The sequence below is a fragment of the Danio rerio genome, chromosome 12, assembly GCF_052040795.2.
Source record: "Danio rerio strain M-AB ecotype USA chromosome 12, GRCz13ab, whole genome shotgun sequence".
In the NCBI taxonomy this organism is placed as follows: Eukaryota; Metazoa; Chordata; class Actinopteri; order Cypriniformes; family Danionidae; genus Danio; species Danio rerio.
The window spans coordinates 28,710,329-28,731,377 of NC_141032.1; the positions used below are offsets into that span (position 1 = coordinate 28,710,329).

Below are 21,049 nucleotides of genomic sequence, written 5' to 3' on the forward strand. Positions count from 1 at the left end.
ATCGCCTCAACAACTAAATGAACATACAGACAATCACAATTGGCATTTTTCATTTATTTTCGTTGCCCTTTATTAACTCAGTACAAATTCATTCTCATATTACCCTTTCCACAAGCTTAGAGTTATGAAATCCATTAAACTTTCCATTCTCTTACTATTTGCATTGTACATAATTCCACTATAAAGCACTGTAATTCATTTTATATCATTACAATTTTCTCATATTTAACACAAGTATAACACATTTACTAAAGAATCAAAGCTTTTAAAATGCTATGTAAAAGCATGAAATACATTCTGGCGAGCCTTTTAATACACACTCGTGAAAATGTTGAACATTATTTAATGACCAAAAGGCACTTTCCTCTCTATCCTTGCTTTAAAGTTACATATCTTGCTTCATACCTTTCATTCACATCCTTCCCATGTTTTATCACCTGAATAACAACACTGTACATTACAGTTTTACTTCCAATCAACCTTCTTAACCTTAGTAGAGAAATGGTACCCACCATTCCAGATTGTTTTCATTTCCACCAAGGCCATTGGGTTATTTTCTGATAAAAGCAAAGCAAGCAATGTTCAACTAGGCCTATACAAGTTCACAAATGCTGTTGAACAGCTCACACAAGTGATTGAAATGGATGTCATGCCTTTTTGGCAAAAGCATCATTCACAATGAGAGCAAGCACCAAGGAAAGTGGTCAGATGTCACATTCGCATAATATGTCATAAAGATAAACCAGCGCTTTCAGAATTTGTCATCTAGTGTATATTTTCAGCTGTCATATGAAAAAGCCCTAGCACAATACCCCGCAGTGGGGTTTTCACATGCTTCTCTAAATGCTCAGTCAAAACCTTGGCATTCGCAGCATTATGAGGATAAAATGAGCACATGCATCAAGCATCCATACTGATCCTCGTCAAACAAGAAGCAAAGGCTTTGTGCGATGCTCTAGACAAACACAGGCCTGCAATCCAACCTCAAGAGATGTTTAGAGAAATAAAGCATAAAATCAGATGAAAAGGGCATGGCAGGGGCCAGATGAGAAAGCAATTCAAGAGCAGGAGGGTGCGGGGGTGGGGCGTTGTACCATCTCTCCACTTGAGGATTCTTCATCTTTTTTTCATTTCAAGCCACATTCTTCGTACACTTTTTTTATCTCTCTGTCACTGAGACTCTAACACAACTCTTGTCTTAAAACATTCTATAAAACAACTTGTACACAAATCTTCAATGACTCTGCCTTTCATTATCTTCTGACCTGATAGGACTCTGCCATGTATACTTACCGTTCATTAATACATCTTTGTGGCCCCAAGTGAAAAAAAATAACAAGACAATTAATTATTACCATTTTCTTCCTTGTGGCCCCTTGTACATAATGTCAAAACTGATCATTGCTTATATTTTATTTAGTTGTTCTCACAAGATGTGGCTGTGCATTTCTGATGGATATTCATATAGTGTAACAGAAATTAGCAAACTAAGAAACAAGAATGTTGTCTGCACAGTACATAAATATCTCAACATTCTGAATAACACATATACAGATGTTTACATCCACTATAATATAGCTGCATACTCTATTTTTAATGTTAGGCGTGTGTGCTACAGTTGTGAACATGCACAAATAAATCTCTGACTGATGATTTTATCATATTACTGTAGTTGAAAGATTCATTACGCAGAACAGAGCTCAAGCACTGAACTGCTCTTGCCCAGGGTGGCAATTAGTGTCATGGTAGATTCTCAGTAATGTATGGAGCCAGGCCTCCACACATTTGGTTGCAGACCCATGCTTGATGTACAGAAGCGGGGTCTGGGTACCCTTAGGTTCAGACCACTTGCGGACCCTGAAGACCGAACACCAGCAGACAGGGGACTCAGCTCAGGGGCACTCTTGAACTGCTTGGCTGTCTGGAATGGGGTATAGGCTTGCCCTTGATTTGGTTGTGTGATAGGCCCAGAATTTGCTGCAGACGATATTTTGGGGAGAGCAGGCAGGGCTGCTGTTGGAGCAGGAGGAGGTGGGGAGAATGGTGCAGCAGGTCTTGGAGCTACGGGAGGTGGGGAAGTGACATCACTGCGCCACATTGGCTCACCTAGGGTTGTGGCAGAGCGAGGAGCAATTACAGTAGGGGTCAGGGAAGTAGGTGCAGACATGGGAGTAGGTGTGGAGAAACGTTTGATTTCATACACACGGCCTGCTTTAATGGGGACCTGCTTTGGTGGGTTAAGGAATTGACCTGTTATGCCAACACCATTCTGCTGCTGTTGTTGACAAGTGGTATTGTTTTGAGGATTTGCTCCATAACTAAACAAAGAGGGGTTAAGCTGGTATGGTTGCTTGCTCACAAAGTCTAGAGCCTTTATCCCCTGTTTGTTGTGTCCATGCATTGTTTTAACTCCAACTTTAGTAGCATCATTAGCCTTGGTGCTACGCTGAGCCACTAGAGGGCAAGAAGGTGACAGCAGTGGATTATAATTAATGGGTGGTGGGGCTCGGATGTTGGGTGAGTATTTCCAGTTACCTGGGAGAGAGGGCGTAGGTGAAGGGTCACGAGGCTGTGCTGGAGATTTGGGCTGTTTATCTACCACATAGCGATCCATGCGACTCTGTCTACGTGCAAACAGCTCTGCACCTTTACCTCGCATCTGTGGCATCTCAGGAGCTGGATGACCTGGTTTAGGAGCCACTGGTGGTGGCAGCCTGTTTTTCTGTGCTTGCATGAAGTTGCAAGCCTCTGCACCAAGATTGAGGAAATCTTCCTCAGGGCCAGACTCAAACCCAGCCTCTACACCCGAACGGGACCTGTCATCAAAGTTTTGCACTAGAGACAGTAGTTCAGGGTTGAAAGATGGAGCCTTCTTCTCCTCTTGAGCACTGAACATTGGTTTCTTAGTGGATCGACGACAAGCCTCTTGCAGAATGCCAGTGCGTCCGGCAGGGACTGAGAGCCGTTGCTCTCGAGAAGAGATCCCATCAGTGGAGTTGGAGAGAGGATACTGTTGGGCAATTGGTGCATTTGGTGTTTCTGGTGTAGTGGATGCAACAGAGATATATGGGTTGAAGGATACTTTGTGGGATGGGGAAGGTTGCATATTTAGTGATGTAGGAGGATGAACAGGAACATTTGGAAAACCTGGGGCATTCATAAATGATGAAGAAAAAGGCTGTGCTGGGACATTGACTGGTGGAGGTGGCTGAAATTGAGAAGAGACTGTGGGGTGTGGAGGACTGAATGGCATTGCCTGGGGCTGAGAGTAAGTTTGAGCCATGCCAGAAGGCAAACTCAACGATGTTACATGAGAAGTTGTTGGGGAAAAAGGAGCTGAGGTGCTGGAGTAGGTTGGGGAGTAGAGTGGAGCATTTGAAGGGGGAGGAGAAAATGGACTTGAGATGACTGAGGAAGGAGAGAGGAGAGAAGAAGGACCATTGTATGTGGCTGGTCTGGCAGGGATATACAGTGATGATGTAGAGATGGCTTTCTTCCCCTCTGAGACAACAGGAGAGAAGGCAGCTGGGAGAGTTGCCACAGACACAGCCTGAGACTGTGATCCAGCCTTTTTGGCAGGGCTGGGCCTGAAGACAACTGGAGCAGTTGCTGCTCGGTTGCTCACACATCCAGGGGCAAAAGGCCTGGCAGTTCTGTTGTGCACGGAGCTTGCAGCTGATGAGTCTATTTGCTCTGGTAATGCTCCAGTCAGTGATGGCATAGGTGTTTGGCCTGGAGAAGATAACACTACACTTGTCCTGCTCACTACCAAAGGTTCCCCATTCACCATACTTGTACTAAGAGAACTGGTACTTTGGGGTGTGTATGGAGCAACTGGGGTATATGTCAGAGTTGAGTCTCCCTGATGCTGTGGCATTGAAAATGTATTCAGATTTGACACATGTTCTTCAGCTCTTTTTCGCTGTTGTTCAAAAAGCTGGGCTCCTTTTCCTGAAGTGGCATTTAAGCCTGGGCTGATCTCTGCTTCTCTATCAGGCACAATACACGCTGAAGTCCTCTTGTCTAAAACATCCAGGTATCCGCTATCCCAGGTAGGGTCTGGGGCAGCAGAAAAACCATCCTCATCAAGCTCAGATTCACTCCCAGGAAACAGGCTTTCGTCTTCGGTTTCTCCTTCTGTGTTACTGTTGCTTTCTCCGTCTACACTTCCAAAGCAGGTGAGAGTGTACTTCTTGGCCCGTTGCCGTCGCTTCTTGAACATAAGCACACCTTTAGAGTGGGGGTTAGGAGCATCTGTCAAGAGAGAAGCAATGGTTCGACACTTGGATCGGGCCTCCTTCACCTGCTTGTCTTGTAAACTCTCACCTCTGTGAAGCTCTGGGGAGAAAGAATATAAAAATAAATAAATAATGTAGACCAACAAGTAAGAAATACAGTGTAATTATAATTAATGACTCTAATTTTATAGTTTTATAATTAAATTTCTCTAATTTAGGCACCACATTACATATATTCCATTCTCCATTCTGTTTTGAAGTATGGCTTTATAGGCCTTTTAGCAGGCCTTGTCTGGATGAGTCTATACGTTTATATAACAGTGCCTCCGATGAATTGGCAACATCAAACAAAGTCACACATACAAAGACATCACACATAAAGTCACAATTTTATTCAACTAAGTTGGCATTGCAGTAAATTAAAACACATTTTCCAGGTGAATCAGATTAGCTCTGATATTAGACACTAGGTTGGTTAAATGCTGAAATGTTTGGCTTCAAAATCCTCATGGTAAACTACTGAGCTCATCCTTCTCTACAAATAGCCAATCACATTCTAACAGGTTGAGCAAGTAACCCCTGGGGATCCAAGATCTTTTTTAAAACACAGGGTAAAAAATGTCTATAACCATAAAGCAGAAAAGCTCTAAAGAGGACAGTATTTTTGCAATGAAATTCTCTTTCTAATATGGAGGGTTTTAACAATGGAACACAGCATTAAAGTCAAGAAATTCTCATTGAAAAAGTCCATATGAAGACATAAACATGAGTTTATTTTCAAAGCACATTTATACAACCACGGCTGCCCAAAGTGCTTTACAAACAAATACATAGAAAGATGAAAAGAAGAAAACACACTCATTACAATTAAATACTAAATTTAAACACCCCCAATCAATTATTTTAAAAACTCTGGCTCATTAAAAGCAAGCAATAATAAATTATCTTAAAAATATATACTTTCAATTATAAAAGAATACTCCTGTCCAGTACTCCTACATTAGAAATGACCAAACACAGGTTAATCATTACACATTTCTTGGCATCAATACATGTGACATAAAATTAGGCTTCATAAGAAATAATTGAGCTGATAAGTAAAACAAGCTTAGCAAGAACCACAAAAGTCAAAACTAACCTTATGAACTATGTAAATAACATCTCTCTATACATCAACTTGGCCACCTTTCACATTAAAAATTATCTACAATTTTAAATAACTTCAACATAAAACAATCCCCCTATCATTCTAAAGTTAAACAAAAGCCCTTGTAGATTACCTGCATAGATGTGTCCTTCATGCTCAACCTCTCCAGGCAATGTGAAGCTTCTCATGTTGTTCAAAGTAAAAACTGTGATCCCAAGCCAGCCTTACTGGCAGGACACATGCAAACACAAGAGTGGAGAACAGCCAGCAATAATTGGGTGCTCTGCCCACATTGGTACGAAATCAACCAGTCCGTAGCCTGAGGTCAGGCCTTTTAAAGGACCTTTTGTCTAACCACAAGACCCTGTCACAAGCTCAAAGAAACCCCATTATGTCATTCAAGCTATTTTAGTCAGTGAACAGAGCTAACGGTCATTTCCCACCTGTTTGGGCACACCTCAACCTCTTTCTGGATAGGCTGGCTTAAGCTGAGCGTCATGTGGGATCACGCTAACATGTTTAACAATACCGCAATCACTTTAAACCGACTATGAAACAAGTACTGCCAATCAAATGTTTTTGAGACTCTGAAGTGCCAATTAAGGCAATTTGACTGTAATCACCAAATAAAATTAAATATTTTATCACTTTATCACTCACTTGTTACACACATTTTGACAATTACAAGCCAATTACTACAGTACTAAAATTAATTTCTCCACAAAAGCTATTTAATCTTTGCTCACTATTTTGAGAGAAATGTAATATCGGCTGGTAATCACACATCCACAATATTTCATACCATGCTCTTTCGACCTCCCACAATGCTGTCACGATAACAGGTGCGCACACTTCATCTTCTCCTCTTACCAAGGCTGTCTGAATAGCCTGGCTTATTCTGTATTTTCACCACTAACAGTGTGACAGAAAAGAGCAGCTGACATGAACTCCTCTACTCACTAATGTCCCAAGACAAAACCCACATAAAAGAATTCACAAACAAAAAGTTCTGAATATTCAGAGTACTCTCAGTGGAGATACATAATTAAACTCTAAAACATGTTTATTATATAATTTTTAAAGGGTCTTGGAAAGGAAAGTGACCTTTAGACTGTCGGCAGGGTGATATTAGCTGAAGAGAAACCCTTCCCTAAGGCCTTGGAGTGGGGAATTAGCACCCCATCAGTTACAGACACAAGATATATTGTTTGACTCCAGTGAAGTTTCCAAAATGTGTTTATCTTGCTATAAGAAGAAATGTGAAAAACAGACTCCTAATCCTCATCACATCAATAACTACATCACACTGACACCTGTGTATCCATCTCATATTTAAGGTCAGATTTTTAACCTTTGAGAAGGATAAGATGTCAGATCACTGAATAGCGACTAGAGGCACATGATATTGGCTTCATTAGAAATAGATATTATAAACCAAAAGTATTTGTTTATTCTACAAATAAAAGCTTCTAAACCAATTTACATGTTCTCAACCAAGGCTGGAACACACTGACATCAGATGTCTCAAAATGTTTTTTATTTATTTAAATGTAGTTACTTTAATATTGAAATGAATTTAAAAAATCAAAAGCAAAAAAAAAAACACAAAAAAAACAAGCAGCATTCGTTGTAAATTATTGTTTGAATAATGATTTTAAATTCATTGTTTCAAAAACTAAAAAAATATTATTATTATTATATTTAAATTTATTTATTTATTTATTTATTTATTTATTTACTTACTTATTTTTTATTTATTTAATAACTTTAATAGGTTACAAAATTATTGTTGTTATTGTTTTGTAGTGTATAGGCCTATTTTGGAATATCTAACTAATTCCATGTGTGTTCAATACAAAAATGGTCAGGAGAAGGTTTTCTTTAATGTCAAAAATATTAGTAATTTTTTAGGTACGAATGAATGATTCGATAAACAGAACTCTGGGTATCCCCGATGCAATGCAAGAATTATATTCCGGAGGTGCACAACAACTCCTGAATCTTGATTTCCTGAATCAAGTAATTTATACACAGCTGTTATTAACAGGTGGAGTTTAGAAGCATTCGTCATTTGTAGGGATGTAACAGTATCAGAATTTCACGGTACGGTAATACCTCGGTATGAATGGCACGGTACGGTATTTATTATATCATTTACAAGAAAAACAAAACTAATGAAAATACCCCCAAAAAAGTGCCAAAAGTGTCAATGACATACAAATTAGCCATCTATCTGTAAGCTTTGAAACAGGAACTTTAATTTTTCAATTTTAATAACAAAAAATTATTAAACCATGTAAAAAAATAAAGTTTCAATTTAGTATTGTTGAAAACTCATCACATTCAACGTTTAATCACTCACTCACTCACTTAGATAGAGATGGGTTTTAAGGAAAATTATCATATAACTATAATCTGGAAAAAGCTGGTATCTCTGGGCATTTACAATGTCCCCTGCAACAGAAAAAAACCCTCTCATTTGATGAGGTTTCTGGGACAGAGATATGACTCGGCCCAGATTGACAGCAGTGGGTAACGTTGTGGATTGTCTTTCCCCCACTTGAGAGGACAATCCATGAGTGAGATAGAGGTCTCTTTGCGGTACAAGTCAATGTCTGCATCAATCTGAACAGTGTGATGTGTTTCTGCAGTCCCCATGACTGTTATTAGTCGTATTCCCCAACTTGCAGGTTAGTTCACACATAGGGCTCAACCTGTGCAGTGCACATGCCCTTTTTAGTCTTGGATAGAAAGTTCCCTTCTAAAATGATCAAAAGTGCCCCAGCGACGCGACACACCCTCCGTCCCACCCATCAGTAGGCGCGTGACAACACCGCTATTCAGTACGCGCGCGGCGACAAAAATCCAAACCATAACAACGCCTTATCTGATAATAATGTCAGCTAGTGTGCACAGAGAATTTGTAGAAAAAGATGAAGTATGTTTGGGTGCAGTAGCCGAAGGTCTGCAAAATGATAGACAAGTGACTAGGAATGTAACGGTATTGTAAATACCGTCATACCGCAATAGCAATTTTTTTCAATATTACCGTAGTCGCATGACTCGATAAAACTATAGGTCTTCTCAGAAAGACCCCCCCTCCTCTTTTTAGAGAGAAACCGAAATGCTTCCACACATCCGATTTAAAACCTGCTTTAGGTTCGATCATTTCCAGCTCTTTTTCATCCCCGCTACTAGCAGCACACTCCATTTCCGCATTACTGGATCTGTAGCGACAACAGACCGCAAAGGATGATGGCCACGCCTGGGCTGATGGGAATTGTAGTTTCCACTACCTCCCGTTCGCTTCATTCGCCTGAGCAAATTTTCTCAGAAGACCTATAGTTTTATCGAGTCATGCGACTATGGTAATATTGAAAAAAATTGCTATTGCGGTATGACACTATTTACAATACCGTTACATCCCTAGTCATTTTTCTATCATTTTTCAGACCTTCGGCTACTGTACCCAAACATACTTCCTCTTTTTCTACAAATTCTCTGTGCACACTAGCTGACATTATTATCAGATAAGGCGTTGTTATGGTTTGGATTTTTGTAACTCCTTAGTAGGGCATTTCCTCATGGACCAATCAGGCTTTGTTCAGCAGACTTGCAATTTGACCAGCACACCTTGTTTGTTCAGTGCTGTGTGTGTGGGTTTGTGCTGTGTACGCTCATTTCAGAATTAGTAAATTAATGATGCATTTACAGGTGAACGCCATGTGGTGGCAGTATTTCACACGGTACAGTTAGCGCAACCAGTAAAATTAGAACACACTCTTGGATATTAAAATGCACTTGACTGTTAATGACTGAATATAAGTCAGGCTGATCCCACTGAACACGCTTTATGCATTAAGAGGCGCCTCTTTTGAATGGTTTACTAACGGCCACGAGGGTTTTGTGCGCTGCTTATGTCTCTTTCACGCCTCGCGTTTTTGCTGTAGCAGGCTCCAGACTTTGACACCCTTGCGAAGAGAGGGCACCAGGCTTATTATTCACATTAACACACTCATAATAACATGACTTGAAATAACAAAGACTAAGATTCTTCTTCCATTTTATCTCATAGTTTTATGATTGATATGAGCTTATTAATAAAAGCTCAAATGAGATTGTTGTACATTTGACTCAAATTATATACAAAATTGCTGGTTAAATGTGTTACTTTTTGTCATAAAATATATTTTTCATCCGCTTAAAGTTATTTTATCAAAGATTTGTGGTTTCATCAAGTTTTATGATGATAAATCTGTAAATTCTAAAAGCTTTGCTAATTACAATATTGTAAATTTGACTGAATAGTAACTATGTTAATATGAATTTTTTTCTATCAGACAATATCTTTTCTATTCTCCACTGTAAAAATTATTACATTATTATTATTATTATTATTATTATTATTATTATTATTATTATTATTATTATTATATTTTATAAGAGACTATTTTATTGTTTTATTATGATTAAGTAAATATAAATAGCATTGCAAATTAATTTGACTTGTAAACTTGACTTGATAATATTTTTTTTAAAAATCAGTTTTGTGTTAATGTGACATGTTTCTGTCCAATATTTTATAATCCATGCATACTGCTACTATAAATAAAAGTTATTTTTGAAGAATTTGACATGTGGCTCTTCACTTGGTTTGCAATACTTGATGTGGCCCTTGGGTCTAAAAAGTTTGCCCCCCACTGGTTTAGAGGGATCTTGTGTTCTAGTTTATTTGGCTGTTGGTTTTGTTTAGTTCTGTGCTTTGGCGCCACTTTAGTTCCTTTTCCCCCCTGTAACTTTTGGTTTGATTATATTTCTGTAATTGATTCTTCTTATTTTCAAATGCACTGTACAAAGCTCATACTTGCCTCTCTTTTGATGGCTTTATCATTTTTCCTTATAGAGGAATGAACTAATTAAATGCTAAGATTGTCTGTATTTGTTTATTTCCATTCATTTCCTTCAGTAATAAGATAATATTCTAAATGTTACATTTTCTCTCTCTATACAGCTTATTAAATTATAACAGGCATGCTCTGCAACCTTCTGTCTTCACACCTTTAAGCACATCTCATTTATTTACACATCTCGTTATTTTAAGATATCAATGTCGCTCTATCTTTCCAGGAAGCTGCATCTAGTATTTAAAGCGTATCACACTCAAAAAAATTGGTTAATATAAAACCTTAAGCAATGCAAAATACAATTACTTAATGAAAGTAAAAGTGAACAGTAATATTAAAAAAACAGTACTACTGTCCTGGCATGCATAAAACTGTCTGAAAAAACAAACAGTTTTACCAATCTTTTTCTATTTTTAAAAGTAACACACTGCACAGATTGGATAGTATCTGTACAAACCAATTGATTGATGATTTTATGAGTCCGTAATACTGTAAGAATATAGTATGCAAAAAAACAAAAAAACACGTCATATATTTTAATTAAGATCATTCTTGGCTCTGAAAATCACATTATTAGCACAGACTGAACAGTTTACATGGAGAGAATGCAATATCACTGACACTTTAAAGCAACTGGACATGCCTTTCCCAGCATGCAACAGAGGACTGTATTATAGGCCTGAGTCAACGGACCAATATAGACTCTTGCTCATTTTTGTCCAGCCCTCCTCCAGTGCCCTGTAAATCCCTCAGCAGCGGGACATGAGGAACCCCCATCACAAACATATGAATGAGCTCAATTACAAATCCCACACTATGATTATTTCCATTGAGCCATACCCTGATCTTAGGCTGTATAACCAATGAAGCAAATGTGTATCTTTAATTGTACAACGTAAAACCCAACAGTTAACTTTACCAAATGAAATGAGTGAAGTACTGTAACTCAAAATTTACTGGAAGTTAAATCTACTCATATGAAAAAGAGTTTTGAACTCAGTGTTGAATGTAATGAGTTAATTAAATACCTCATTATTTTTACTTACAAAGGAGTAAGTTCACAGTACTCATATAAATTTTTTAACTCAAATGATTTGTAGAAATTGGTTTCCTCAAACGGTTTGAGTTGTTTATTAGGTTTTATACAGTTCTCAGTTGGTTTGAGTTTTCTCCATTTATTGGGTTTTACTGTGCTCAAATTGCTTCGTTCAAAGTTCACAGTACTCATTAGGGTTAGTTTTTAAAATTAAATGGTTTGTTGCAATCGGTTTCCTCAAATGGTTTGAGTTACCTTGACTTTTTGGGTTTTACAGTGTGGATTAACATCTATGTTGATCCTGGAACATCAATTTTGTTTGAAAATAATTCATATTCCCTACCTCTAAATCCAACCATAACTGTAAATTATTCCAAAAATCAGGGAATAATAGCTGGATAACACTCATGTTGAAGTGCATATACCTAACCGTAAGCCTAAACTTAATATAAACAGTAAACAAATCCCTTAATTCTGATTGAACAACTGTAATGTTGTTCCAGGATCAACATACAGTGTTAATTCAAGAACATATCCTACTAGTCAAATCAGCTTGGCGTAGCAGGTCAGATGTTATATCAACACTGACTCTGTAAGTTCATTCAACATCATTCACAAAAAAGAACTTGTCTTAATAAACTAATTGTTTACTTTATTTTTTTTTCATTAATTCAGACTGTAAACCCATAGTTCTCAAGACTTGCAAACTAAACTCTTTTGGAAATCACTACTTTCTGACAAGAAAATTTCTTTGTGTCGTTTCAAAAACAAAAAACAAAAAAAGTTAGATCTCTGTTTCAAGAGTCATGTTGCACCTCACAGCTTACGTTGTGCAGAATGGAGTATCAATAGACTAGATTTCTGACTTCATTTGATCAAATATCACTGTACCACTCCAGGCCCAGATTCACACTCCTCCTTGACATTAGATATTGAATTCTCTCTAGAGGATTTCCAGAAGTTAAATTTAACACAGTCCACAAATAATATATGAGGTAATGGCAGAAAGAGATATAGGCTGAGAAAAGCTGAGCAAATGTTATACTCATTTAATAAAGAACACAATTGTATTATGCATTACTCAAAATTCATATTTAATTAAATTATTTAATAATGGTTTGCTTTAAATTTATCATTTAGCAGACACTTTTATTCAATGCACCATTTAGTGAAGGTCAATTGTTTAATTTAATTGTGTGTTTTTGCTTTAATTAGTTGTTATTAAACTAATGACTTTGGCATTGGTTTAATGGATTTGTTCAATTCCTTTATGATATCTTTAAAAATGTGTCAAATTAGCTATTTTTCTTTTCGAGTAATGACAATTTATGGTTTATTTACCATCCAAATATTATGAAGTTGTTTTCTCCAAGTCAACATAGTGATTTCCATATGGTCACATGACTATAATGTCATAAAATAACATTTGATATTGTATATTCTTATACTCATTTAGAAACGTTATTTTTAGATTATAATATTACTATGCATAAAGCATTTTTGCTCAAATAATTGCAACCTTGATGACTGAAAGAGACTTTTAAAAACAACTGACCACACACTCCTAAAAATAAAGGTTCTTCATTGGCATCAATGGTTCTTTGTTTTGGAAAAGGGTTCTTTAGATTCTTAAAATGTTATGCACAGTAAAAGAAAGGTAGTTACAGGTCTTTGAGGAACCAAAACAGTTTTTTCTGTGGCATCAGTGTAAACATCACAGTTTAGAACCTTTGTTTTTAAGAATGTACTGTACATATGGGCTATTTTAAAAGGATGACTGGTACTCACTGGCTTGCCGGGCCTTGTCCATGTATGTAACAGTGAGTTCTTCGTCCACTGGGTTGTCCACAGGGCCTACCATGGGCACCATCTGTCTGTGGGATGCCAGCATGAGAGCTTCTTTAGCCCGCTCAGGAGACACAAGTGGAGGTGGGACAGTGGGGGGCTCCTGGAAGCCACTGTCCACTTCCGCAGCTCCAGATGGACTTTGGTCAGAATTCTCGGAAGAATTTTCCCCCTGTTGTGACCATTCGTTCTGCTGGGGCTGGAAGACCACCTCTCTGCGGGCCACCCCATGCATAACCTGCTTCTGCAGAGTACCCATTCCCTCTACATCAGGTACAGGCCAGCTCTGAGTTTGAGGGTACATGACGTCCTGTGTGCTCTCATAGCCACTCAATCCCGAAGTCTCCTCCTCCTGGGGTGAGGTTTGGCCAGGGATCTTGGCAGGAGAAGTACTGGGGCTTCGGCGCTTCTGCCTGCGCTGCCTCTCTTGAGCTGCCACATCTGCGTCGCTGTCTGTCTCTCCATAGTAAGCTTCGCTGTCTGGAGGAGATGTGAGCCACTCCAGGCCAGTGGGGGACATGAGCGATGCTCTGTTGACACCGGATGGTTTCGAGGAAAGTGGAGGCGACAGGGCTCTCAAGGCTGCCCGGTACTCCTTATCAATTCGAGGGGAGGGAGCACGACCCACAAGTACCACTGACTGATATGGAGCCGGGGCCCTGAAAGGAAAGCACAGTGATTATCTGGAGTATGACTTTTATAGCAGCTTCTCATGGTAATGATATCTGACCTTTTGATTCGCAGATGGAGGGTTCCTCTGCCGCTATCGATCAGATTCATGGCCTCAGCGTGAGACAGACTTCCACAAGACACATCATTGATGGACAGCAGCTCATCTGTCTCTCTGAGTCCAGCCCTGCAGGCCTTACTGCGCTTCCTCACCTTTAACAGCAGGGGGAGACAGAGTCAGCACAAACTTTCTCTTGGAGAGTTTCAGTGAGAGAAGGGTAAAGCACAAACATTTATAATCATTTATTTACTTGACTAGTAAACATTAAGTGAGTGTAGGACTGGATCTGTTTAGTATAACAGGCCCGTCACCAGCCTGATGAAAGGTGTGGCTCTTTTTTTTAAAATATGGACCTTTTTGCAGTTATTCACCTCATTTTCAATTTTAAATGCTTTTTAATCACAATTTTTTTGCTAGATTAGCTTGTCAGATGGTCATCAACCACATTTTTTGATGTACTAAAAACATTTCCTAAGGATTTAGACGAAAAATATATGAGAATAAGAACTTATTTTTCAAATACAAATTTATTGCATCATATATATTATTAGAAAAATGGGATGCTGTTTAAGTTTTAGATTAAAAACTAGCCTATTGTCATTTATTAGGCAAACACAAAGTGGCCAGCACATTCAACTTTCCTCATTCACACTGAAGCAACAGCCAAAAGAGGATTCTGGTCTTGAAGTCAATTTCGATGGTTATTTTCACAATTTATTATGGCATACCAGTTAAAATAGGGCAAATGAGCTTGTGTATGGGAAAATTCTGCAACTTTGTCAGTGAGGGGTGGGTATTTCAAACCACCCAAACCCCCCCTGGCTACGGGCCTGCATAATTTAGGCTGCATTTCATACTGTTACCTTAAAGGCAATAGGTTATCTATGTTTCTGAGTGGCAAGTGATGGACTCACATCACAGTTTTGTATTTTTCCAGTGCTGGACACTCACTAACCATGATAACGCCTCAACAGTTTATCAAGTGTCTACAAAATAGTGCTACACTTAATTCAAAGCATTTGTTCTCTGCATAAATTTGAATGAACCTTCATTTTACAACTCTTCTACACTTAATCTGTTGAGTTTTCCCTTTTTTAAATCAATTTAGCGGATTTCCAGGTCTAGCAGGAGCACTTTTACACTATATGCAATGTTATTCCACCTGCTGCAGCCATGCAGTTCCTTGATCATCATCATTACTAGAATTTCAATTTACTTGAACTTCTATGTTAAGCTGCTTTGACACAATCTTCATTGTAAAAGCACTATAGCTATAAATATGAACTGAATTGAATTAAGCCAGATTGACAGTTCCTAGCCATATCATCCAACAAAATACCAACTTTTCATTTTTATTATTTTATGTTTATTGTTAACACTCAGTTGTGTACAACCATACAATATTTCAAAGTACATTTGAGTCTCATGTGACCTTAAGCGACATACAATTTACATACATTATTGTCAGGAGTACTAACCATACATAGTACTCAAATATTGTTAAACTATAAAATAGAAAAAATAGCAAAAAAATAAATAAAATAAAAATAAATAAAAAATTAAAAGATTTAAATCATAATATAATTCCTTTCAGAATAATCTCAAATGATCACCTTCATTATACACATGGGGATAACACAGAATACAATGTGAATACAGTATATATAACCATACACGTACACTGTACACACAGATTAACAAATATTTATCAGTTGAGCATCTTTTATTTGTTTATAGCAACAAAATCACGTCTTCTAACTTGTATGTATATATACATACCATTTCCTTCATTTTCCCAAGAATATATCCTTTTTTAAATTAACTACAGAAGTGATTTTTTTTTTCCATTGTATAGATCTCAATAGTTGCATCTATCCAATTATTTATGGTTGTTCACTCTTGTTGTAGCTGAAAATAGTACACACTTTAACTACGGAAGAGTCAAGCAATAATTAAGAAAATTAAACTCTTTTTTGACGTTTTTGAGTAAGTTGCTAATGATATAATCTAATTCAATGATTTATGCTAAGCTTAAAGTACTCCTATCAGACATGAAGATCAGCTAAATGGATTCAAGAATAGTAAGACTCAACTGTTTGACTCTAGGGAAGGGGTCTCAAACTGAAATTGACGGGGAGCCATTTCAGTGACTGACAATTCATAGGAGGGCCGCTTTAACATTCAAGTATAAGAAAAAAAAAAGTGACGCTATTGGTGCATCTTAGGACAACAGACATGATGTTTATAATTCAAGCATTACCTGTCACAAATCAACAAATAAGCACATGTTTTGCTTCACACAACTGCTGAAATATATCTATAGCTGTTTAAATTAGCATTTTGACATTGAAATAGTTATAATAATGATAATAATAATTATCATCATTCTGTCCCAACCAACTGTTGCTTTACCAAAACTTTAACAGATAAGAACAGCAGGAGCAGTTTTGGTAATACTGACTTTACTGGCAATTGGTCTTCTTTGTGTCTTTCTTTTTTGTAAACTACAACAAAAAAAGGTAAAAGTAAGTATATATTCACATTTACTTTACTATGTCCAGTTCAACCAGCAGTAAAATGTGCATAGTTTCATAGAAATCTCAATACGCATATGAGAGAAATCTATTAAATGAGACCATTTGAATGGAATATTAGCAAAATTAGCATATTTGTTACACCACCAGCATAACGTGCAAGCCATGAAAAAGTGTTTTTTTAACAAAATACAAGTGGTATAAAACTGATAATAATCAAACGACTTGTTATTTTTAGAGCTTTAGTAAAAATAAAGCACCGTTTAAATCAGCCACAGAAATAATCGGCATGTGATTTACTCTCAACCGCACGCTGAGAAAAAAACAAAACTAAAATACAGTATAATATAGTGCAGTACTTTTAACATCCAAGGTGGGGGGTCAAAACATCAATTGTCTATATCCACAACAATGATAGCGATTTAAAAACATTTGTTTTGGGGGGTCAAATCTTGTTATATTTTTGACGTTATAATTGTGGGCCAGAAGGAGGGGGAGGGTGTAAATGGCCCGTGGGCTGGGAGTTTGAGACCCCTGGACTTGAGCTTGTTTACAAAAAAAAATTTATTTAAAGCTGAAACAAAGTTTTTTGGAGTTTATTTTGGAGTTTGAAACAGCTGTCCCATGCCAGGTTTCCAGAAAGGGAATTTTTCTGCTTTTAAAAACCTCTAAATTACAGTTGATGGTGCAATACACATTATCTGGTTTATTTTCTTCTTCTTACAAATAAAAATAAACTATATAAAAATGTAAGTGTAATTATAAATAAAAAGTGAGTGGTCTAGTATGTGCCAGTGTCAGCTGCATTTCCACACCATCACTTTAGGCACTTATTACCTCATTGGGTAAAAAGGATCGTTTTAACTGTAAATAACTTTACTGTTATTGAATCAAATAATTTCACTACACATTATTTAGACCTTATCCTTTGTTTGCTTTTTCTATCAGATTACAAGGATTAAGCTACAGTGTGTTAAAAGAGAAAGTTCGTTTTTTGGCCGTTTGCCCACCTTCAAATAACATCTCAAGTGCAGGTCCTGAGGTCATCTGTCAAATGTGAGACACTCACTTCATCAGCACGCACGAAGCGAAAAATCTGGCCACATTCCTATCTTAACCTCTTGCTTTCAAAGGCTCTTTACACACACATCAAATCTACTTTGATGAATTAAGCAGCAATGTTTGTAAGGATGCATTTTCATCTACAAATGCTTAAAGGGATTAATGGTTTAGAACAGCTCAGGGTATTTGGTCTTATATAACATCTAATTTTAAGAACTGCTTTTTGTGTCTTGGACAAAAATAAATGCGCAATACCATAAATCTTTACAAAAACTCCAAACACTATTCTAATTTGCTTTTCCGTGAACACTGGGAACACAAATTAGGAACAACGTAGATGAAAGCTTGGCCCATTTACCTTTTTATTGCCGATCAAATGGTCTGAGAATGCAAGTAGGGGGAACAACATGTGCAGCTGGTGCCAAGGCAGCTGTTGCCTATTGGCAGACCTGAACCAGCGCATGCCATGCATTCACCATGTGTTCTTCACATAGCCTAAATAAAGTGCTCAACCATTGTAAAGAGTCAGTTGTCACTCAGTCGCTAAGCATTCCGAATGAGTGTGTGTTTTTGAGAAGTCGATGATCTAATTTAGTACTAAAGAAGTGGATCTGTATCATTTTAGAAAGCCAAGGATTTTGGAGCACGAATGCATTTACATTATAAGTTAATATGAGGACGCACTTGATGTCATTTTCAAAACATTGCCAGGACATTTTGCTAACGGAGCAAGAGTCACCGAGGTCGTTCTAGATGCCAGGATTAAAAGAAGCAATCAGAGATCCGGCTGGATCAGAATAGCTCAATTAAAAGTAGATGGTCATGGAAAAAAGGCCCTGCTGTAAATAACAGATGAGAGTGGGCAGAGGTGACCTTGAAATGAAGATGGAAACTCCCTACAGCTGGACGAACGTTTTTTTTTACCTAAATAAAAATATATTTCTCTGAATAAACATATATGACTGATGTCTTTTTCCTCCGAACATGGAAAGAGTTGACTAGAACGTCTCTGGCATCGCTCACCCATCCAAAATAGCCTTTAGATCAGGGAAAATGCATTGCACACAGTTGTCACTTAACAAATGGGGCATAGTGCGCTTATAAGTAGACACTGTGGCTGTAATTCTACTCAGTCCTGAAATAACATCCTCATTTATACCAAACTGTGTGTGAATGCTTCCTTGAAAGATCTGGATTCCAGAGGCAGCCGAACAAAAGCTGGTAATTAGATAAGAGTGAAGAGATGCACCATGAAGCCTAGCAGATTTATCTGTGGAGCAGGAATGTTCGCAGCGCATGGCCAAAATGCTCTTGAGCTGCATTTATCAGCAGATAACATAAGTGCTTGCTATAGTTCAAACAGGACATGATGGTATTTTGTTTGCCTATATTAAAATGTAAAATTGGTACAGTATGAACTGCATTTTAGGCATTGAAACATGATAATGCAATGAACATTTAAAGGACACCAAATATGACTGTACTTCATGAGTAACCAAATAAATTCTGGACTTCCTCACACATTGCATGGGCCATGTGTCTCACAACACTAACACTTATTCTTATCAGGTGTTATAGATGTTTTTCTCTGACACATGCGGAACAAACATTCCAGCAAACACTTCAGTCTGATTAGGTTTACATCATACGTTTTATTTTCTGTGTCTGACTTCTAAATACCATAATTTTGTTTTAAAGTCTTAAAGAGATAATTTCCCCCAAAATTATTATATTTGCTCACCATTTACTCACATTCAAGTGGTTTCACACCTTTATTAGTTTCCCTTTTCCATTGAACATAAAAGAATATATTTAGGAGAATGTTAGAAACCTGTAATTATTGACATCCAGGGAAGGTAAAAACAAATGTCAATAATTACAAGTTTTTAGCATTTTCATAATTATATTATTTTCTGTTCAACAAAAGAAACTCCTAACAAGTTTGTGGCAAGTGAAGGGTGAGTAAATGTAAAGCCCAGTTTTGGTTGAACTTCATTGAGATTTCTACTGTACATCATCTGAAAGTCTAATGAATAAGGTTTGATTGGATATGAGAGTTTTTAGCTGAGATTTAACTATTTAGGTAAAATAAAAAGTAAATATATTAAATTTGTCCAAATTAAGCTCTAATAAGTCTTATCATTACTAATAAAAAATACGTTATGATATATTTACAGTAGGAAATTGACTAAATATATTTATGGAACATGATCTTTACTGATTATTCTAATGGTTTTTGGATAAAAATAAATAATAATGGACCCATGCGCTAAGATAACCACACAGCATAAGACCAATGTTGCGTATATGGTGTTTTATTTAATAAAAAATATGTATATGTAAATATTTAAATTTCAATAAAATCCATGTACAGTGCTTGTAAATTAATCTTTTTTAATAAGCAGCTATACAATTTTATATTTGGTCATATACATTAGATTAGTCAGTACTGAAGCCAAATCTGAAGCTTAAATAACTTACAATATAACAAAATAACTTACAATATTGGTCCAAAAACTAGTAGACCCAAATTTATATGATATAGAAAAATATTAAATACAAATTTTAAAAAGAGGAAAATGAAGAGAAGCAAAAAAAAAATTGAAAAATTTAATTGAACTTTGTAGGTATACACACACACATATATATATATATATATATATATATATATATATATATATATATATATATATATATATATATATATATATATATATATATATATATATATATATATATATATATACACATACATTTTTTTAGCTTGATTTTAATTATGTTATCTTTCAATTTCTAAATATGTTTGGTGATTCAATTATTTTTTATTTAATATATCTGTTGAATAAAACTGGTTTGTTTAAATGCACCAAAATACATTCACTATATTCACTGAGAAATGGATAAAAAAATATTTCTTTTTAAAATGGGGTGTACTCAATTACGCTGAGAACTGTATATATATATTATATGTATTGTATATGCATATAAAATTCTTATATACACACATAATTTAAATTTTTGTGTTGTGAAGGTCATTCAGTCTTACAGATATATAAAAATTGATTCTTACATTTAATTAGTTATTGTAAATTTCTGACAAATTAACTAAAATGACATTATTTAGTATTGTGGGGCTGCTAAAGAATTTTAAAATGTCATCAAAGCATTCATGTTGTAAATGTATAAGAAGATAAGAAGATTTTTGGTACATAAACAGCCCCATAGTGCTCACAAACAAAAGCCAAACTGATTACTAATTTCACTTTCAACGTTTTCAGTGAGGTTTAAGCATCCATTCATTAAAACGATTGAGGTATCCATCCAGCGTCCTCTTACCTTTGCCACTTGCAGAGGTTTCTGGTGCTCGGCTCCTCCTTGTAATCGGAAACCCCACGGCGCACCTCCTGACAGGGTCACCACCACCTCCTCTGCTACCATTTTCCTTATATTTCAATAAATCTCTTTTAATATTTATTTTATTCTTTTAATAGTCTCGTCCCATGCCTGGATGTCCAGTCTTCCTTCTGTGGCTCAACCCGCCTGCAGAGCGTCT

The 21,049-nt window shown here is 36.6% G+C and overlaps 1 protein-coding gene across 3 annotated transcripts; it reads right to left on the reverse strand.

The window, feature by feature from the left end:
* Nucleotides 1-33: 33 nt before the first annotated feature.
* synpo2lb (synaptopodin 2-like b) lies at nt 34-21,049 on the reverse strand. 3 transcript variants are annotated; one of them, XM_087276411.1, is made up of 4 exons: nt 20,833-21,049; nt 13,901-14,052; nt 13,114-13,829; nt 34-4,338 (listed from the first exon to the last, which is right to left on the reverse strand). In XM_087276411.1, exons 1-4 carry the CDS (start codon nt 20,932-20,934, stop codon nt 1,754-1,756), a joined length of 3,555 nt encoding a protein of 1,184 aa, XP_087132537.1. In that variant the 5' UTR covers nt 20,935-21,049; the 3' UTR covers nt 34-1,753. The 3 variants fall into 3 exon arrangements, with proteins under 3 accessions (XP_087132537.1, XP_087132538.1, XP_087132539.1); XM_087276412.1 differs by lacking the exons at nt 13,114-13,829; nt 13,901-14,052; nt 20,833-21,049 and adding an exon at nt 5,519-5,694; XM_087276413.1 differs by lacking the exons at nt 13,114-13,829; nt 13,901-14,052; nt 20,833-21,049 and adding an exon at nt 5,095-5,694 and having other exon boundaries at nt 34-5,040.

Coding starts and splice junctions, on each gene's coding strand:
- synpo2lb (XM_087276411.1), bottom strand. CDS start 20,934: ATGGTAGCAGAGGAGGTGGTGGTGACCCTGTCAGGAGGTGCGCCGTGG. Junction 14,053..20,832: donor AACCTCTGCAAGTGGCAAAG/GTAAGAGGACGC, acceptor CTGCTGTTAAAG/GTGAGGAAGCGCAGTAAGGC. Junction 13,830..13,900: donor CTCCATCTGCGAATCAAAAG/GTCAGATATCAT, acceptor CTTTCCTTTCAG/GGCCCCGGCTCCATATCAGT.